Consider the following 20,569-nt stretch of genomic DNA (forward strand, 5'->3'; position numbering starts at 1 on the left):
TCTCTCATACTTTCATCATATTATCAGGAGGGGCTATTCCCTGGAAAAAGGATATCATGCTGGTAAAGCAGAGAGTCAGTGAAAAAGGGTGAATCCTCAATGAGATGGGTTGACGTAGTGGCTGCAACAATGGGCTCAAACTTAGCAATGGTTGTGAGGATGGTGCCGGTCTGGGAAGTGTTTTGTTCAGTGTTGTACATAGGGTAGCTATGAGCCAAATCGACTCAAGTGCACCTAATAATAATAAAATCATCTGTGAGAAACACTGATAACTTGAATTTATCAAAATTAAATAATTCTACTATTTGAAAGACACTGTTAAAAAAAAATAGAAGGAAAAGCCAAAGAATAAAGAAATATATTTGCAAACCACATATCTGATAAATGTGTGGTAAACATTTACAGAAAATGTATAGAACTCTCACATATCATTGATAAGAAAAGAAAACAATTTTTAAAAACAAGCAAAAAATTCAAATAGACACTTCACCCAATAGATATGCCAACCCTATAAATACATGAAAATGTGCTTAACATCCTTAGTCATTAGGGAAATCAAGTTAAAATCATGATGAGATATCACTTTATATTCATTAAAATGGCTAATTTTTTTTTTTAATCTGACATTACTAAGTTCTTGCAAGGATGAGGAACAACTGGAACTCTCACACATTATTGGTGGGAATGAAGTATATGTAATCACTTCGAAAAACAGTTTGGCAGTTTCTTATAAATTTGCTATTCAACCCAACAATCCCACTACTAGGTATCTACAAAAGAATTAAAATTATATCCACACAAGAAACTATATGTGAATGTTTATATAAACTTTTTTTCATAATCACCAAAAACTAGAAATAATTCAAACATTCCTCTACTAAAGAATAGAAAAATATATTACATCTACACAATGAAATACTATCCAAGGACAAAAAACATCTGACTTCCTGATACATCCAACAACATGGATGAATCTCAAAAGCATTACATCAAGTGAGAGAAAACATACTCAAAAGGGTATAGTCTATATATTGTATAATTCAATGTATAAGACAGTCTGAAAAAGGGACAGAAAAAAGATTAGTGGTTGTTAGGGGGTAGAAATGGAGGGAGGGGTCAGGGATTCCCTACAAAGTGTATCAGAGATCTTTTTGAGATGATTCCAGTGGGGGGTTCATCACTCTATATATCTGTCAAAAATTGTTAATTTTACTGTGTATACATTATACTTCAGTAAATCTGACTTTAAAAAAAATGATTTGATGATCTTTCTCACATACATGCTTCTTCCTCAAGTTCCTCCATCTTAATAATTGACCTCACTATACACCCATTTTCAAAAGCCAAAAATATTTCAATGATTCTTAAAACTCTTATTCTTTCGTTCCCCCACCTACATGTAATTCAGGTCCAAAAAAGCCATCATCGATTCCAACTCATAGCAACTGTATTAGAACTGCCCTATAGGGTTTCCTGGGAGCTCTGGTGGCATAGTGCCTAAGGCATTTGACTACTAACCAGAAGGCTGGTGGTTCAAACCCACTAGCCACTCCTTGAAAGGAAGGTTGGGCAATCTACTTCCCTAGTGATACCGCCTCGGAAACCCAAGGAGGGGTCACTATGAGTCGGGTCTGACTTGACGGCAGTGTGTTTGGTTTCTGGTAGGGTTTCCAAGGCTATGATTGTGTGTGTGTGTGTGTGATTTAGGTGAAAGTTTACAGAGCAAATTCATTTTCCAGTCAACACAGTTCATATGCATTTTGTTTCATGATATTGATTGCAATCCCCACAATGTAACATCTCTCTTCCCACTTCCACAGTCTCAGGGGTTTTACCAGTTTCTACCAGAAGAATAAGCCTTGTCGTTTTTTTATAATTTTGAGTTTTGTTCCACATTTTTCTCCCACTCTATGCAGGGTCTCCAATTTTGATCCCTTTCACAATGATTGGCAGGTCAGACACCATCTTGTTCTTCTGCCCTCAGAGTCATGGAGGCTGACGTTCCCATGGTCTACTATTCCCTCATACTAATTGTTTCCATAGGTCTTTGATTGTCTTCACTCTTCTTTGATCCAGATGAGGAGAGACCAATAGTTGCATCTTAGATGGCCACTTGTAAGCTTTTAAGACCCCAGTTGCTACTATCCCAAGCAGGATACAGAACAATGTTTTTGTATAGTATGCTATGCCAATTGAGCTTGATTTCCCCCGTGACCATGATCCCAAACCCATATGTCCAGTGACTCACTCCCTTAAGGTGTTTGGCTGTGGCTAAGAAGTATCGTAACTTTGTCCCCTGTTAACTCTATTATAAATATATGGACATTCTTACGTTGTTTTTGTAGGTGCTGTTGAGTCAGCTCCTACTCATAGTGACCCCATGCAGAACAGAACAAAACACTGCCCACCAACCTCACAACCCTTGCTATACCTGAGCCCATCATGGATGCCACTGTGTCAATCCAGTTCACTGAGGAGCTTCCCCCTTTTCACTGACCCTCCACTTTACCAAGCATGATATCTTTCTCCAGGGAATGGTTCTTTCTGACAACATGACTAAGTAGGTGAGACAAAGTCTGGCCATTCTCACTTCCAAGGAGCATTCTGGCTGCAATTCATCCAGGACAGATTTGTTAGTTCTTCAGTTTGTCATACTGTGGTGGCTTGCATGTTGTTGTGAGGCTGGAGGCTATGCCACTGGTATTTCAAATACCAGCAGGATCACCCATGGTGGACAGGTTTCAGCAGAGCTTCCAGACTAAGACAGACTCAGAAGAAGGAAGGGACCATTCACTTCATAAAGAATTGGCCAGTGAAAGCCTTATGAATAGCAGTGAAACACTGTCTGATATATTACTGAACATTCTTAGAGCACATACAAATACGTATGTAAAAATATCACCTGCCAAACTTAGGCATTACCTTGTATGTAAAAGTATTTATCTTTATTGTTTGTACCTCTTGTGCACCTCTCTGTGTGAGCTATAGGAGTGAGTTCACTAGGTCCATAGCCTTGAGTGTTACAGCAGGCTCTATCAGACCAGTAAAACTGGTCTTTTTTTATGATTTTGAGTTTTGTTCCACATTTTTCTCCTACTCCATCCAGGAACTCCCGCATTGATCTCTTTCTTAGTGGTTGACAGTGGTAGCCAGGCACCATCTAGTGCTTCTGGTCTCATGGTCATATAGGTTCGGGTTCACATGATCCACTAGTCCCTTGGACTATTTGTTTCCATGCATCTTTGGTTTTCTTCATTCATCTTTGCACTGGATGAGGAGAAACCAATTGTTGCATCCTGATGGCTGCTTGCAAGTTTTTCAGACCACAGTCACTACTTACCAAAATAGGATGTAGAACAATGTTTTTGTGTAGAGTATTATGGCAATTGAGCTTGAAATCCCTCATGACCATGGTCCCAAACCCTGGGTCCCTCAGGGTGGTTGGTTGTGGCCAAGAAGTTGTCACAACTTTGCCCCCTGTTATTTCTATTTATATGGACATTCTTACAGCACATACAAATATGTGTGTAGAAATATTATCTGCCAACATCCCCTTTGTCTAGACATACCTGATCATTCAACCTGTTGACCTCTGTATCCACTCATAGATTAACATTTGTTTTTACTGATAATGTGATACTCTATATGTAAATGTATTTATCTTTGTTGTCTGTACTCTTGTGCACCTCTCTGTGTCTTCCTTTTCCTTAGTGTTATTATGTTGGTCATTTGCTTTTGGCATGTTGCCCTTCCCTTCACCCAATTTTAAGTGAAAATTAAGCCATGTCATTGCCTTGTTCAAAACTTTTCAGTAGCTCCTTATCTAAACCCTATACCTTGGCCCCTTGTTGTTATGTGCCGTCAAGTCAGCCCTGCCTCATAGCGACCCCTCCTTGGGTTCCTGAGGCAGTATCACTACAGAAGTAGATTGCCCAACCTTTCTTCCGAGGAGTAGCTGGTGGGTTTGAACTGCCAGCCTTCTGGTTAGCAGTCAAGTGCCTTAGGCACTATGCTACCAGAGCTCCTACCTTGGCCCCTAGAAGACCCTACATAATCTAGTAGGTCCAATGTCATTTGTGGCACTTCCCCATCTCCTCTTGCCCTGTCTCCATAATACTTGGGCCGCAGTGGCCTTCCATTTGTTGAATGTTCCAAATTCTTTGCTTTCTCATGAAACTTGCACATGTTATTTCCTGGACTGGAACCCTAGCTAGTGCCTAGGATTAAGTCCTCAACTACTAACTGAAGTGTTGACAGCTGGGCAGAACCCAACCTGAAACACCTCTGAGGCCTTGCAATTGATTGACTTCCAAAAGGTGACAGTTTGGAAATCCTTATGGAGCACTGCTCCACTCTGAAACACGTGGCGTCATCGTGAGTCAGAATCGACTGGTTTCGTTTCCTATGTTTAAACTCCTACTTGACTCCCTTTTTTTTTTTTTTTAATAGTTGGCTCCTTCTCATCTTTAAAGCTTCAGCTTAAATATCAGCAGCTGAGCATTTAACCACTGCACCACCAGGACTCCTATCTCTGAGAACACATTTAATAATAGCTCACTCTTGATATTCTTGTTCGTAGCTCTTTGTTTTCATCTTTGTTACATCTACACTTCTCTCAATTTATAATTTTATATTTATGAGTTTATTTTTTAATATTTATTTCCCCTACTAGACTGTAAGTGCCTTGAAGGCAGGGGCTATTTCATCTTTTTCACTTAGTTAGCACATTACCCTACACATAAACTCATTGCTATCCAGTTGATTCTGATTCATAGAAACCCTATAAGACAAAGTAGAACTGCCCCATAGGGTTTTCGAGGCTATAAATTTTTATGAAAGCAGACTGCCACATTTATAGTCTGCACTGACCTTTCAGTTAGCAGCCAAACACTTAACAGTCACTGTGCCACCAGGGCTCCTTACCTGACAGCAAATACTAAATAAGTATTCACTAAGTAAATGCGTAAATTGACAAGTTCTTATAATTTGAAAAAAATAATAAGATTCCAATGTGACTGTCACTGAATGACCTGGGTGAACAGAATTAAAAATATATATATTGACATAAAATATAGATGTCTATATATTATATATAACATAAATAATATAACTTATTTAAAATACGTATTATAAATACATTTATATGAAACACAATACTTTATATTACACATTTATATAAAAATTTATCTTTGAGTACATTTATACAATTATATAAATTATAAAACAGTTACCAGATATGTCAAGTCAACTCCAACTCATGTGTGACAGACTAGAACTGTGATTCCATGACTGATCTCCAGAAGTAGATCATCAAGCCTTTCTTCCAGGGTACCTCTGGGTGGCCTCAAACCTCCAACCTTTCAGTAAGCAGCCTCGCACATTAACCATTTATACCCAAACATACTTAAAAAAGAAAATCATTAGGGCCTCTGAACTATCTTCCATGGATGGAGAAACCTGTCACAATGCTTGAGGTTAGTAAGTAGGGATCATCAAGATTCAAAACCATGAATGTGCAGGCAGATGACCATATCAGTCACCCAAAAAAGCCTTACCTCTCCAAACCAATTGTTTGGCACAGAGAATGGAGTTTGGAGTTGTACAGAAGTGCAAAGCTGTGTGCCCACTTAAGGAGTAGCAATTGAGCTTTGCTCCACGATCACAGAGGATCTTAACGCAATCCACATTAGCCACTTCACAAGCCACATGGAGAGGGGTTTTCCCATTGGGTCTACAGTTGATTGTGGCATTGTGGTCCAGTAGCACCAGAAGACATTCCAGGTGTCCAAATAAGACAGCAAGATGGAGGCCAGTGGCCCAGGAATACTTCAGTTTATAACTAGGTAACCAATAACCTGAAAAAGAAAAGGTAAAGAATTTAGCTTTTTGGTCCAGGATTTCTCCCTCTTTGGTGAAGATTTTTAAAAAGTGTTTTGTCACATTTATAAAATTGAGGGAAAAGGAATCAAAGATTGTAAACTAGTAGCTAATAGCCCTGTAACTGTTTTTTTTGTAGCATATTTGGATGTACTTAACCCCATCAGACAGTTCTACTCTGTCCTGGAGAGTTGTACAAGTCATAATCGCCTCAACGGCAGTGGATTTTGTGTTTTGGTTTAAGTTGAAAATTTTATCTCCAATTCTCATTGTCTCTGCTATTCCTTGTTATATCATTAGGTGTTTTCCAGTAGGCTCTGACTCATAGCACTTCCATGTACAACAGAATGAAACATTGCCTAGTCCTGCACTCTCCTCAAAACAGTAGGTATATTTGAGCCCATTGTTGAAGGTACCATGTTCATTCATCTCATTGACAGATTTGTTTGTTTCTGGCAGTCCATGGTATATTCAATATTCTTCATCAACACATAATTCAAATGCATCAATTCTTCTTTGATCTCCCTTATTCACTGTCCAATTTTCACATATATATGAGACAATAAAAAATGCCATGGCTTGGGCCAGGTCCATTTTAGTCCTCAAAATGACATCTTTGCTCTTTAACACTTTAAAAAGCTCTTCTGATGCAGATTTGCCCAATGCCCATTTGATTTTATGACTGCTGATTCCATGAGCATCAATTATGGCTCCAAGTAAAATGAAATCCTTGACCATGTCAATCTTTTCTCCATTTATCATGATGTTGCTTATTGGTGAAGCTGTGAGGATTTTTTTCCCCCTTTATGTTTAGGTGCAATCTACACTGAAGGCCGTAGTCTTCGATCTTCATTAGTAAGTGCTTCAAGTCCTCCTCACTTTCAGCAAGCCTCTTCCTTAGGTTCCTTTATTTATTTCACCTGACTTGATTTCACACACAATCATATAAGTCATTGTATTTTCATGCTGAGTTGCTTGAGACTCTGTAGGAACATTTGTTTAGTTTCCAAAGATTGAGAGCTTGGCTTATATAATTCCCAAACTGTTAGTTACAAGCTTGTGATTTTTATTCCATCACAGTTCTTTCTCCTTGTTGTTGTTGTTGTTGTTGTCAATCTAAGCTGTGAATGTATATAGTGTTTTTAAAAATATATAAATGAGTAAAATCACCAAACAAAACCAAATTCACTGCTATCAAGTTGGATCTGATTCATAGCAACCCCTCCTTGGGTTTCCGAGGTGGTGTCTCTATGGACTTCCACAGAGATTGTCCAGTCTTCTTTCCAAGGAGTGGCTAGTGGGTTTGAACTGCCAGCCTTCTGGTTGGCAGCCAACTGCCTTAAGCACTACACCCCCAGAGTAAAATCACACTAAGATGTTATTTGCCGTCCTGTTGGTTTATACAATACCTCTTTTAAAAACAAACAAACAAAAGAATTTAAGGCAACTCATAAATTTCAAATACAAGTTTTTGGGTTTTTTTAGTGATTTAGAAAATAAGGGCTAAAAGGAAAATAAAAAGAGAATAAGGGTAGGACAGCTCCACAAACTATAAATTGTATTCTATACACCATTAACAGGATTTCAAATTTGCCTTTGAATTTTCTAGCAGCCAACATAAACAGGAAAACATGATATGTTGCACAATTAGCTATACCCATAAGCTAAACACAAATTAATTGGTCACGAATAGAGTAACTGCTTTTAGGCCTGAATTTTCCCATGAGTTGCTGAAAATGTTCATGACCTTTAACGCTCTCCCTCACCTCTTTCCTTTCTCCCTCTGACCTACGACTTCTATGTCCTGAGCTAGTTCCTTTTTTTCACAAGTCTCCAAAAATTGACATATTTGGCAAACTATAATAGTGATGATTTTATAAACCTTTTTCCATGTCAATATCTATAGATATGGAACCTAAGCTTATATTAGAAGAACAGGAAAACAAGCACAGAAAGATGGGATGCTGATGACAAGATACAGACGTAGTAATAGCTCAGGAGTCCAGAAGAAACTCTAGGGCTGAAACAACAAAGCACATTTTAACACGGATAAGTCAAAAGTTTGGTTCCAGGTTATAAAAATTCTGCAATACCAGTACAAGGCTAAGCAGAATATGGTTGAACGGTAATTTATTTGAGAAAAGACCTAGGGATTTGAATTGATAGTAATCTCAAAATGAGCCAATAGCAGGATAGAGCTGCCAAAAAGCAAATACAAGCTTAAACTACATTTTAAAAAGTCCAGAGCCCAGAACAAGGAAAGTGAAAGTTATATTCTTCACTGATTAGATGAGATCAGAATAAATCTAAAGTATTGTGATTACTTCTGGATACCACGTTTTATAAGAAATGCCGAGCATCTGGAGGGCACTCCGAGGATGGTGACCACATTGAAAATGTGTCTGGTGATCAGGTCAAGTATTAAAATTCTCCTATATGATTGAAAAACTCTAGGTCCATTCTGCCATTATACCCCTCATTGTCCACATATATGCACACGGACCCAGTCAAGATATGGGAGGGAAGCCTAAAGCAGCAAGCAACAGCAAACAACAAAACAAAAAATAAAACCAGAAGCAGTCTGGAAACCATAAATGAATATAATAAATATATACACAAGTAAACAAAAAATTCTCCACACAAACATAACCCGTGCCCTCAGTTGCCTAGGTAATTTAGAAACATTCGATGCCATCTTTTGTGCTTTTGAAGCTGGATCATCCTTCAGAGCAAGTTCTTGGACTATCCCAAAGAAGCTATCTTCCCTTTGTTCCGGAAGCTAAAATCTGCTTTTTTTCCCCTTAGCTACTGCCTTGTTTCTTGCGTCTTTCTCAGTTTTATCCCTTATTTCTTCACAGTCCTGGGCTTCCAACAATATTCCGAGTGCTTGCTTATAATCAATGTAATTGCCCACCTGTCAAGCAGCACAGAAACTGCTCTCCCCTCACCAGACAAGCCTCCTGCTTCCCTAGGTCCCAGCTGCTCATCCAAGCATAACTTCTCAAACGGCCTATCCTGAGGCCCAAAAGAGGCTCTATCCTATGTTGGTGGTAGGAGTGTAAATCTATACAGCCTCTGATTTGCCAGTAAACAAACAAAAAAAAAAAAAAAACCCAAACTCATTGCCATCGAGGTGATTTGACTCACAGTGACCCTGCCTTGGGTTTCCAAGGCAATATCTCTACTGAAGTGGATTGCCCAACCTTCCTTCCGAGGAGTGGCTGGTGGGTTTGAACCACCAGCCCTCTGGTTAGCAGTCAAATGCCTTAGGCAATTTGTTGATAGCTATCAGAATTCAAAACCTACGTACTCTTTGACCTAACAATTTTACCCTAGGTATTCATTGTACGAGTATAATCACTCATGAGTAAAAAGCCCTATCAGGACCACTGTATTACACAACTCCAGGGATCCATTTACATTGTGCTCTTTATGAGTGGTACTCCCTGAAGTTATGAACCCTGGCAATCTCCAAGAAGAAAACTTGGGAGGCTAGAGGACAAGGACATAAATTTACTTATCCTGAATACCCTCTTTGTAACTTTTAAATTTAGTATCTTGTGCTTGCACTGTTAAAGGCAGTTCCCGGATTATGAACAAATTCCGTCCCTAAATCTGTTTTTGAGTTGAATTTGTATATAAATCAGAACAGAACTAACAGTTAGTTAGTTAGAACTTCGTGTCTATCAGTTAGTCGAATGTTTGTCTCCATATATAGTATACAGTGTGCTTTTATATGCATAAAAAAACATTAAAGAAACACAGATGCACTAAAACATCTTTTAACATAATTCAGCAACAATAACAGCAATGTTTTGCTACGTGTTATAGCACCTGTTTGTTATTACAAGCCATTCCATGTACGTTGAATTTTTAATATAACAGCCTTTATGGCAGTTGGTTTGTAACCACAAGTTACATGTTAATTGGATGTTTGTAATCCGAGGACCGCCAATATTTATGTAAATGCCTCAGAAACCCAAGGAGGGGTCGCTATGAGTCGGGGCCGACTCGACACACATAACAACAACAACAACAAAGGAAAATTAAAGTAAACTATTATCCTCATGTCCAGAGGAAAACACTTCTCTTTAAAGAGGCCATTGATAAGGTCATACACGATGCTGATTAGTCCCTCAGGAATGAATGAACCCAACTCAAAGTCAGTGTTTCTTCAGCCCCCTCTTCACCCTCTCTCTCTACACAAACACACACACAAACACACACACACATAATCCCTTTTTCATCCTCATGAAGAATTCCAGGGCCGTCTTGCTTTCTCTTCCTTTCACCTTTCCACTTAACCCAAATCCTCTCTTGAAAAAGAAATCCAAAGTTAATTCAAAATAAGATTGAATGGTCTGAGGATGTTTAAAGTGTGATCCTTCTGAGGATTATTTGAATTTATATAGAAATCTGTATTTAATAGAATTAAGTTCTAAAATATGAATTTGATATTCCAGACCTTGAAAAAGGAAGGTGTTTGGTGATATGAACTTTCCCTGAACAGTTAAAATTGTATCACAGACAGCCTGGGCTGAACAGTGTTGACTTCATGCTCCTAAGGAATGTGGGTCTGAGTATGTGAAGATAGATATACTCACGTTCTGTGTGTATATATCTATTTCTCCATTTCTATTTAGCTTAGTACGTTGAATCTGTGTTGCGTTGTTGAGTTTTTAAGCTATTTGGTATGCAACCTGCTTTTGATTCTGATTGAAATCACATTAATACCAATCTTTATTCAGTTGTTTTAATTCTCAAATTTCCTCAGCATGCAATTAGCAAAGACAGTCTTTTCTCTCTGCCTTGGAAAGAAGCTTGTTGCAGATCTTAAATCCAGGGTGTGTTTTGCCTGCCGATTAGCAGCACAGATTAGGCAGCTCTATGCAGCAATTGCTTGGAAACTCATGCCTGCTTCTGCAATGGAAAGAAAAACGATCTTGGAAAGGAAGTAGCAGAGAGCTGATTAAGAAAATACCATTTTGATATAAAATCAAAGAAACACAGAATGTTAGCGCTGGAAGGAAGATTATCCAGTCCAAGACTTTCATTTTCCAGATGAGAAAACAGCCACTTTTTCAGCCTGCTAGAGCCATAAGTCGTCTGCCTCAGCCCAAGCTAATGGACTCAGGATGTCTACAATGAGAGGTTTCCATCTGTCTTTGTCTTTGTGGTAGCAGGATAGGTTTAGCACCAAGCCTGCTTCACAAATCACAAAGAAGGGAAGAATATCCTGAATTCATCTATAATATGTCATATCTCTGATATGGAAATGAACTCTCTTGTTGATTTTTTTTTTCTTCCTCTCAAATGCCCAATAGCACCTAGAGAATATATCCTACCCATTTATTATGTGAATCAGTCCTCCTTGGCTTCTCAATTCCACTTTCATCTCCTATAATCATTAACCGGTAAATCAGACTCCCAGCCCACCCAGAATCCATCTGACCCCCAGAAAGGAAGTGGGCCTACAACTCCAGGTGGGTGGCCACAGGACACCCTAACTGCTGCCCCTGGGGAAGTAAAATGAAGAAATAGAAATAGGACAGATTGTAGGATACAGATTGGAGTATGCTGAAGTATATTTTGAAGCTCTTTTATAAAATCTGGGGATAGGGGAGAGGAGTCTCTTGGTGGTTAAGTACTCAGCTATTAACTGAAAGGTGGTTTGAACTAAATCAGAGGAGCCTTGGAAGAAAGGCCTGGTAATCTGCTTCCAGACGGTCACAGCCAGGATAACCTTACGGAACATGGTTCTACCCTGCAGCACATAGGATTGCCAGGAGTCAGTGTGATGGCAACGTTTTGTTTGCTGTTTGGGATGGTCAGCTGGTTATTTTGGCTTGGGAGGGGGGTGGGTGCAGGGAAAGAGTTCTGAATACAACCCAGAGCATAACAGCAAAACCTGCTGCTTTGAGCAGAGTAGTAGCAGCCCCATAGCAACATGACCATTCATACATAATCATACGCCTTAAAATGAGGCTGCCCAACCCCAAGAGAAGCAATTATGGAAAAAAGCACAGGAGTCTTTTCCACCATACCTAGTGTGTCAAGAGATCAGAATATGCCCCCTCCACCTAAATATTACCATCAGTGGTCACAGCGTGATGGAAACACAGTTAACCTAAAAGGCAGGTTCATTTTTTACAGTCTCCCTTCTTCCCTCGGCAGAATCATGCCGGGCTTCAGAAGCTAGACCATGATTGATTCTTAGCGTTGTCTTCAAAGGGCTTCCCTTTGCTCACCTCTGCGGACGTCAGGCTGCCTTTTGCTGTATGCTTAGACTGCACAAAGGACAACAGTGCGGCAGAACCCGGTAACAAAGCCCTCCGGCAAGTGAAGAAGTTGCTGCCTTCTCTAATGTAAATCAAAAAAACAAACTCATCATCTTCAAATTGATTCCAACTCATGCTATGGTTGTTGTTGTTGTTGTTGTGTGCCATTGAGTCGGACCCAACTTATAGTAGCTCCCTGCAAAACAACTTTGCTTGAGCAAGGGGTTTAATTGATAAGAGAAGGAAGGCAAATACAGATTCTTTCTCCATTGCAAATATCCCACAGGGGATTTCCAAATAAAGGCCACGCCCATGTAGATTTATATTTTCAGTTACCTTTTATCTTGTAAGGTCCCTGGAGGGCAGCGAACAGTTTGTAATGGACTGCTAATCAACCCAGAGGTGGTGGTTGTTGTGTGCTGTTGAGTCGGCCCCGACTCATAGTGACCCCTCCTTGGGTTTCCGAGGCAGTATCACTACAGAAGTCGGATTGCCCAACCTTCCTTCTGAGGAGTGGCTGGTGGGTTTGAACCTCCAGACTTCTGGTTAGCAGTCAATTGCCTTAGGCACTATGCTACCAGAGCAAAAAGCAAGTTAAGCATTGGCTTACTTGTGGTTACTTACTAATGTGTAGTGAATGTGGTGAAAAACATGAAACTATTCAGTCCAGCTTAGAAAGTAAGCACAAATAAGCTCATGTTTACTTTGCTTACTAAGTATGCCATTCCAGTCAGGGACTGTCAATTTGAAAATTGGCTTTGATTCTGTAGGATTGTATATGGGTTTGAATGAGAGAGATGCCAGCCTCCTCTAGAAGCAGAATCTTTGATGGGGTGAAAAATACATAAATGTTTATTACAAATTAGTAAATAAACATAAGCAATCCTGCATGTACCTTCCTTACTGGGTATCTGACACTGTTAACTAAAGGTTGGCTGTTCAAATCCACTCAGAAGCTTTGCAGAAGAAAGGAGTGGTGATTTGCTTCCATAAATATGACAGCCTAGAAAATCCTGTGCAGCAGTCCACCCTATGATATACGGGGTCACCCTGAGTTGGAATCTCTCGCAATGAATTTGGAGTTGTCTGTGTTTTTTGTTTGTTTGTTTGTTTTTACCTTTCCCAGACAATGATGTGGAAATGGTCCCGGGTACATAATTGCACATATCATCATGAATGATCAGTACACAAGGGACTTGGAGAAGATCTTGCCAAAACCTTCATTTTATAATGAGAATAATTAGTCTCCTAGAGATTAAGTATCACGAAGTACCCCTGTTCACGTAACTTGAACTGACAGATGTCAACCCAAACTCTACTCACCCCAGAATCTTTAAATAGCCATTTATGATCTGAAAGCTGCAAGCAGTTCACTTCCAAACTAGTATCATCTGTAGTTGAAAGTTGTAAAGGAAGTTTTGAAGTTTACCCCTACAAAAACGTGCAGACTAATCCTGTGTGCTGCTGTGGCTGCTGCTGCTTTTTTTTTTTTTTTTTTTTTTTTTTTTTTTTCCTTTTTTCATTTTAAATCTGAAACCAAGGAGCTAAGCCTAGGTAGCTGAGTAGGAAGCCCCCAGCTGAGGAAACATGGTAAGGGCGCTAGGTGCTGTGGCCCTCTTTCTAAAGAAGGGATTGGTTCTGCTCCAGCGTTTGGGGCGGACGTACACATCTCTTGTAAACGTTTAGCTAAATCCAGGCTCTGCCACACTTATCAGCTACAATGTTATCTGAGTCTAAAGAACTCTGCACACCAGAAGCCGTTGTTATTACAGCCAAAGGTTACTTGGGCTGCTCGTGGCTGGATTAGTAGACATTTGCACTGCCTGTGTCCACGTATTTACACAGTCCTGACGGATTATAGACTGAAGCCCAATTCTTGGTTATTTTCTAGTAGCTAATATTTTCAGGATAACTCTGAGAGATCTCCCTGGGGAAGAAAAAACAAGCAAGCTTGAAATCTAAAAGTTTAAAAGAAGAAAGTTTGAACATCTTAGAAAGGAAAAGGGATCCAAAGACGGTAATAGGAAATCAGGATTGTAAAATTCAGGCGAAAAGAAAAAATTAGATGATAAAGAGATTGTTCATTAAGGGAGTGGAAATAAGAGCTTTCAAGATATTTGGCCAGCAATTGCTACTTAGTAAAGTAGATAGAGTACCTGCCAGAAAGTTTTCAAGCAAAATCATTCATTGGTTATTTTAATTAAAAATATGACTACAAACCAAGGAACCTGCAGCTGTGGGCCATAACCAGAGTGCTTAAAGTACATTACACTGATTAATAAAAGGACCGATTAAACTTGCTGACTAGGGAATTTTGTACCAAAGAGAAAAGTATGATGTTCTGCCTGTATCATTAATGAGCCAAGGCTCATTCATCTGAAGGAGAATCAAAACGTGTAGTTGAAAAACCTTTGAAAATATTCATTTCCAATGCAGAGGTCACCAATGAGAACCAATAAGAATCGTTCTGAGGTCACTTGGACCGCCAGCTTTCACTTTAAATACTGCGTGATTGCTTCACAGTAAACTTTATAGCACTGACATCCTTTGACTATTCTACTACTTACGGCATTTAGCACCTACATTTTTATTTTTTACACACTTATGTTTTCTTCACATCATTCTTACACTGAAGTAGTTGTCTAATAGATGAAATTTTGTTTGATTTTGCTTTTCAAACTTCAGTCTCTAACTCTGTCCTAAAGGTGTTTCAAATGCCAACCAGCACATTTTTAATATTTGTTTTATGTCATATGAGACACATTTTTGAATGAATAAACCATGATTTTATCTGAATATTTGATTCAGAACTCAAAATAAACTGGGAAAAATAAGATGAGATTTCTCCAACATCATTATTAGGTGCTGGGCAGAGGCAAGACCCACAGTGTGAATGTGAATTCTGCAGGCTGGCTTCCGAATCTCTACTCTTCAGGAAGGAGCACACTCAATGACATGAGGCCCAGTACCACACACACACACACACACACACACACATTAAAAAAAAAAAAAAAAAACACCCAGAAATGAGTTAATGAGTTCCCGGACTTCTTTGTAACCCAGTAATTTACTTCTACCTTCCTCACAAAATGCACATTTTATATTTGCTTATGAGGTGTATCAATTAGGTTGTGGATTTAAAGGAGCAATATTTAGACCCAAAGTTGATTTCTTCACCAAAACAGTTTGGAGTTATGTTTCCAAAACTTCTCAAGTGCTTTCAAACTGGCTTGTTTTTGTTGTTACGTGCTGTCAAGTCGATTTCAACTCACAGTAACCCTGTGGCTTGGACATACTATATATAGGAGTAAGATGTGGTCACTTTTTGAAATTCCATGGAAAATATTATGTCCTAAAATAAAACTTATATGGTTTTGAATTAATTGTTGTAACCATTCATAACTACTATTGATCTCCAACAGGCCAATCAAATGTTACATACAGAATCATATTATTAATTACACAAGCAAATTTAAAAGTAGTCTGATATCTACATGGTATCTGTGGTAGGTTTTACACATTATCTTGCTTATTAAACTAAAAATAAATAAAACCTGAAAATTCCCACTCTTCAAAAGTAAGCAATATCGTGTTTTCTGATCTGGATGCTAGTTGCATAGGTTTGTTTATTTTGTGAAAAGTAATCAGTCTGTACACTTAGGATTTGTATACTTTCTTCTGTGTATGTTGTTGTTGTTGTTGTTATGTGCCATTGAGTCGGACTCGACTCATAGCGACCCCTCCTTGGGTTTCTGAGGCAGTATCACTACGGAAGTGGATTGTCCAACCTTCCTTCCGAGGAGCGGCTGATGGGTTTTAACCTCCAGCCTTCTTGTTAACAGTCAAGTGCCTTATTAGGTACTATGCTACCAGAGTCCTTCTTCTGTGTATAATTTTTTAAAAGTGCATTAATAATTAAATAGTTGTGCATAACAGTTCAACAGCATTCAACATCTAAGAGGTCAGCTTTGATTTAACAAAGCCTCACAAAATTTAATTCAAGCACATGCTTTTCAAGGCCATACAGAAGTGGATGATTTTGCCCTTAGAACTACTCAGAAAGGAGCTAACTAACCCATTGGCCTGTTCAGCTCTACCCTGTTCACTAGGAATTCCTTTGTGACTTTTAAAAATTTGTATCATCCCTTAGGTCTTTTTTGCTTGGCTAGAAACTAGGATTCTATTTATCTGTCCCACTCTTAACTGAAGTAGTAAAACCAAAACTCACTGGCAATGAATTGATTCTGACTCATAGGAACCCTATAAGACAGAGTAGAACTGCCCCCATGGGGTTCCCAAGGTTGTAAATCTTTACAGAAGCAGGCTGCCACATCTTTCTCCAGTGGAGCAGCTGGCGGGTTTGAACCTCCGATCTTTCATTTAGCAGTCTGGTGTTTTAACCCCTGTGCCACCAAAGTTCCTTGAAATAGTAAAAGGTTTGGTAATTAGGCTGGAAAGCATGTGAAAAAATTTAAAGAAAAGTGAACTCTAATGTGTGGTTTAAGATTAAAGAAGCCAGATTCTTATTCATATTCATGTCAAACAGCAAGGATGTGTATTTCTTTCTACAGACACACACACAAACACACAAATTATTTCTGCATAAACTCTATGACCACAAATTCTATTATTTCTCTGCATACATCTACACAGTACGCTTAAGAAAGGAACTTTTTTTTTTCCCCTTTCCCAGAGGGTGTAATTTGCTGTGTCCCTAATTGAAAGCCACATCTCATGGTCCTAACACTATGAAAACACCCATTAGTGTGAATGAAAATTCAGCTCTCTGAGGACTGAAGGAGTCAGCTCACATTGTCAAAAAGAATTTAAAATGCAGTGTCTTCTCATTCAGGGGTGAAGACATCATGAGAAGCAGGGGAAACAACCCCCTGTTTCCAGGGAGGCTGCTCCAAAAAACTTCCTTTCTCGTAATCTCCGTGTCTTCCCCATGATCTGAGCAACTTGGCATCCTCAGGAGGAGACAAGGCAGCTTTCCCAACCTAGGATCAAATAAAGTGCCCACTGACTTACACCTAAGTCATTTACATGTAATGCAAAAATATAAGTAAAGGATAAATCTTAAAAATTTGTGTAGCATTCAGACATTCTTCCACTGAACAAACCCAGTAGGATGAAAGTAATATAATTATACAGTATATACTTTTTAATAGAGTCTCCATCAATTACTATTTTTTAAAAATAGACTCCTTTATCTTTGCGATAAATGGCAATGCAATTTATTATGAAGTTCTCAAGTATCATAAACACAGACACTGGCCTCAACTATTCTATACCTGTTTCAAAACTGGCAGTCAGAGGATATTAAGTAAACATAGAAGTATGTATCATTAGTGCTTGTACATGATGTCTTCACCCCTGAATGGTGCTGATGATTTATACATGAACTGAAAATATTTTCGAACATGAAAAATAATTACTATCTCCCTCTAAATGCTACACACAAGACCTTATCATTTGTTTAAACAGAAGTGATGTTAAATATTGTTTGTTTGCGGTCCGCTCACCAGATGGCCTCACCACTCAAGTTCCCCATTAACTAGCTGATTTGGGAAATCAGAATTAGAACACTTCTAATTTATTTCTGATTTGTTAAGCATGGGTCCCAGAAAATCCCTTGAGAAAAAAATGCTGTTCTAATTTTTGCTTTCCTTCATTCTTCAGAAGGCAGACATTCTGTTGTGAACACATCTGTAATTTTGATCTATTAAAGAGTCAAGGAAACAAAAAGTGAAATTTTGGGTTTTTCTGGTTTCAGCTTTTGTGTCTGCACTGAAAATTCATTAAATTGTAAGGACCATCAAGGTGCCTGTGGCATAGCCTCACTCATTCATTAGCTGTCCAAATGGAGAAAAAAAAAATCCTCTCTTTCATCCAGATGGTCATAGAGATGGTATATCGTTAAGTGGCTGTTAACAGAGAATTAGCAGCCTGTTCTCAAGCCAGTCACACTGTCTAGCCTCACCCTGTTTAGTCAAAATTTAGAGATGTTTTCTTAATTCTGTGTCATTATAGTCAGAAGAAAAGTTACAAAATAGAGCATTACTAAATAAAATTGTCCAGGATTTCAAATTCTGGGCACAGCAACGGAAAAAGGAAAGAAAAGAAAAGAGGTACATTATATTAGTCCATGATGCTATCTATCTTGAAAAGAAAAAAAGGATTAAATTAGAAATATTTTCAAAATAAATAAACAATAAGAGCTACTGGTTTCAAGTGGGTGACTGACACTGTGCATTTTAAATAAAAAGTCCAGTTTTTGATCGATTTTATAATTACACCAATTTTTTTTTACCTTGTTTATAAGATGCCAAAATCATATTCTCATCTTCAACTTCAAATACTGTGTCCACATCTATTTGCCTTTGGATTAAAATAGCCTTCAATTTTCCAAAGTCATTGGACTTTAAAGCCTCAAGGAAATTTTTCTTAACTAACTTGGCAGCTTCAGAGTTAGTGTTGGGGGTGGTGGTGTCGTCCATCCTTCCTCTCCCTCTTGAAGCTTTGTTGTGATTCATCAGGAGTCAACACCAAGCAATCAGGCACATACTGGAGCGTCCATAAACCGTCGGCTAATTTTATCCCAAAGTTAGCTGATCCGTTCTATTTATATAAGGATCATTTCAGACTTCAAAATATCCTTCTTGGCTCTCACTGTATTTTCAGGTCCTTTAAACTGGTTATGTACTAACCGATCCATTCTGGGATAAACAGTGTCATTATGAAGGAAACCCTTGTGATACATTCCAGGGAATGAAATGCCACTGGTATTTCTTATATGATTAAAGTAATAATGCAAGATTTAAAAGCTCTTTGTGCTTGATTTTTTTTTTTCCCTCAGTGAAAACATAGGGTGTCCAAATGAAGATTCAATGTCTTGCTGTGATTAACCAATAGCCAAATAGGATCATTTGTTACAGTTGCTGATACTTGTGCTTCTGAAACCCTGTAATAACTTGCAACATGCATCTCCAAAATCAAGCATGGTCATACACATTTGCAAACAAACAGAATGTTTTCAACCAGCCCAGACATTTAAGGCCCAGAGTTTTAAAAATTCTGTGTCATGAAAGAAAACCAGGGTGGGGGTAAGGGCAAGGGTCTGTTTTAGGGGAAGAGTGATAATCGAGACAGAACAGCCAAATGCAAAGCGAATGAACTTGACTGAATTGTGGAATAAGAAAACACACACACAGTTAAGACTAGATTGGGGCAATTGTGGAAGCTTGAATATGGCCCAGATATTACTTGATATTAGGGAATTATTATTCATTTTTAAGGTGTGTTAAAGGCATTGAGATTATGAAGAAAAAGTATCTTAGTCTTAAATGATACATTAAGGGGTTAATTGTCTAAAACTTCTCAAATAATTCAGAAATACACAAACACACACACAAACGTGTGTGTGCAAAAAATAAGAGGAAAAAGCAAACGAGCAAAAAGTTAAATATTGGTGAATCTAATGACGAATGTATGGGTGTTAATTATTCTTATTTCAGCTTTTCTGTAAGTTTGAAAATGTTCAAAATGAAAAGTTGAAGGGAAAAACATATACCTGATTATTTATTTATTTATTTATAAATCATTAAATCTTAGAAACATGATAGTGCAAGTGTTGAATAGAATACAAGGAAATAGCGTTTTTATATATTGTTGGTGGGAGTCAAAACACTGCACACTTTCTGCAGAATGATAAGCAACATTAATTTAAAAAGAGAAAACTTACAATAAAATTATTTGATTCTGAGAATTTACCTAAGGTTGTAAACATGGCTGCAAAACACAACATAATTATTTTAACTTATTTTATGGAACACAAATAACAGTGAATCATACACTTTGTAACCAATTACCAGGTCAAATGATGAAATATTTGAAGCACTCAAAACCCCCCTTATTGCCCTCTTCCAAACTTTATCCCCATCTGCTCCCAAATAATAGTCATTATATTGACATCTAATAGATTAGCTTTGATGTTTTCCATTTTAATTTTAAATTTTTTTAATGTTTTTAATTTTTTTTTACATTGTTAAATTATAAAATGTTTTTTTAAACAGCAGGAGCACCACAGTAACTCAAAAGCATACTTAGAATTGCCTTTTCCCACCAAGGACTTACACTGCAACCTCATCTTCTGTGACACTTAAATCCTTAGTAAAACCAAGTCAGGCAACTTTTGAATGAAAAGAGAGAGAGACAGTCATATAGACTACCATGATTTAAGTCCTCAAGAAGATAAATTTTAAAGCTTAAAAATGTGTAAAATAAGGACTGCGGCAAGATGGTGGACTAGGCAGAAGGATTGCAAAGACCCTCTTCAACAAAGAAAAGGGAAACCAATTAACACAGACACAGAAGATAATCTTGGACCCCTGAGCCTTGAAGGAAAGGATACA

The 20,569-nt window shown here is 38.2% G+C and overlaps 1 protein-coding gene across 1 annotated transcript in view; it reads right to left on the minus strand.

The window, feature by feature from the left end:
* The window catches only part of ASB4 (ankyrin repeat and SOCS box containing 4), a 103,623-nt gene extending 84,968 nt beyond the window's left edge, over positions 1–18,655 (minus strand). The window contains exons 1-2 of the mRNA XM_007939791.1: positions 18,469–18,655; positions 5,556–5,855 (exon numbers count right to left, since the gene is read on the minus strand). Coding sequence (XP_007937982.1) covers positions 5,556–5,855; positions 18,469–18,655 — 487 coding nt within the window. The remainder of the gene's footprint in view (positions 1–5,555; positions 5,856–18,468) is intronic.
* Positions 18,656–20,569: the final 1,914 nt, after the last annotated feature.

This window comes from Orycteropus afer, unplaced genomic scaffold (assembly GCF_000298275.1).
Source record: "Orycteropus afer afer isolate SDZICR_OR568_19922 unplaced genomic scaffold, OryAfe1.0 scaffold00063, whole genome shotgun sequence".
Taxonomy (NCBI): Eukaryota; Metazoa; Chordata; class Mammalia; order Tubulidentata; family Orycteropodidae; genus Orycteropus; species Orycteropus afer.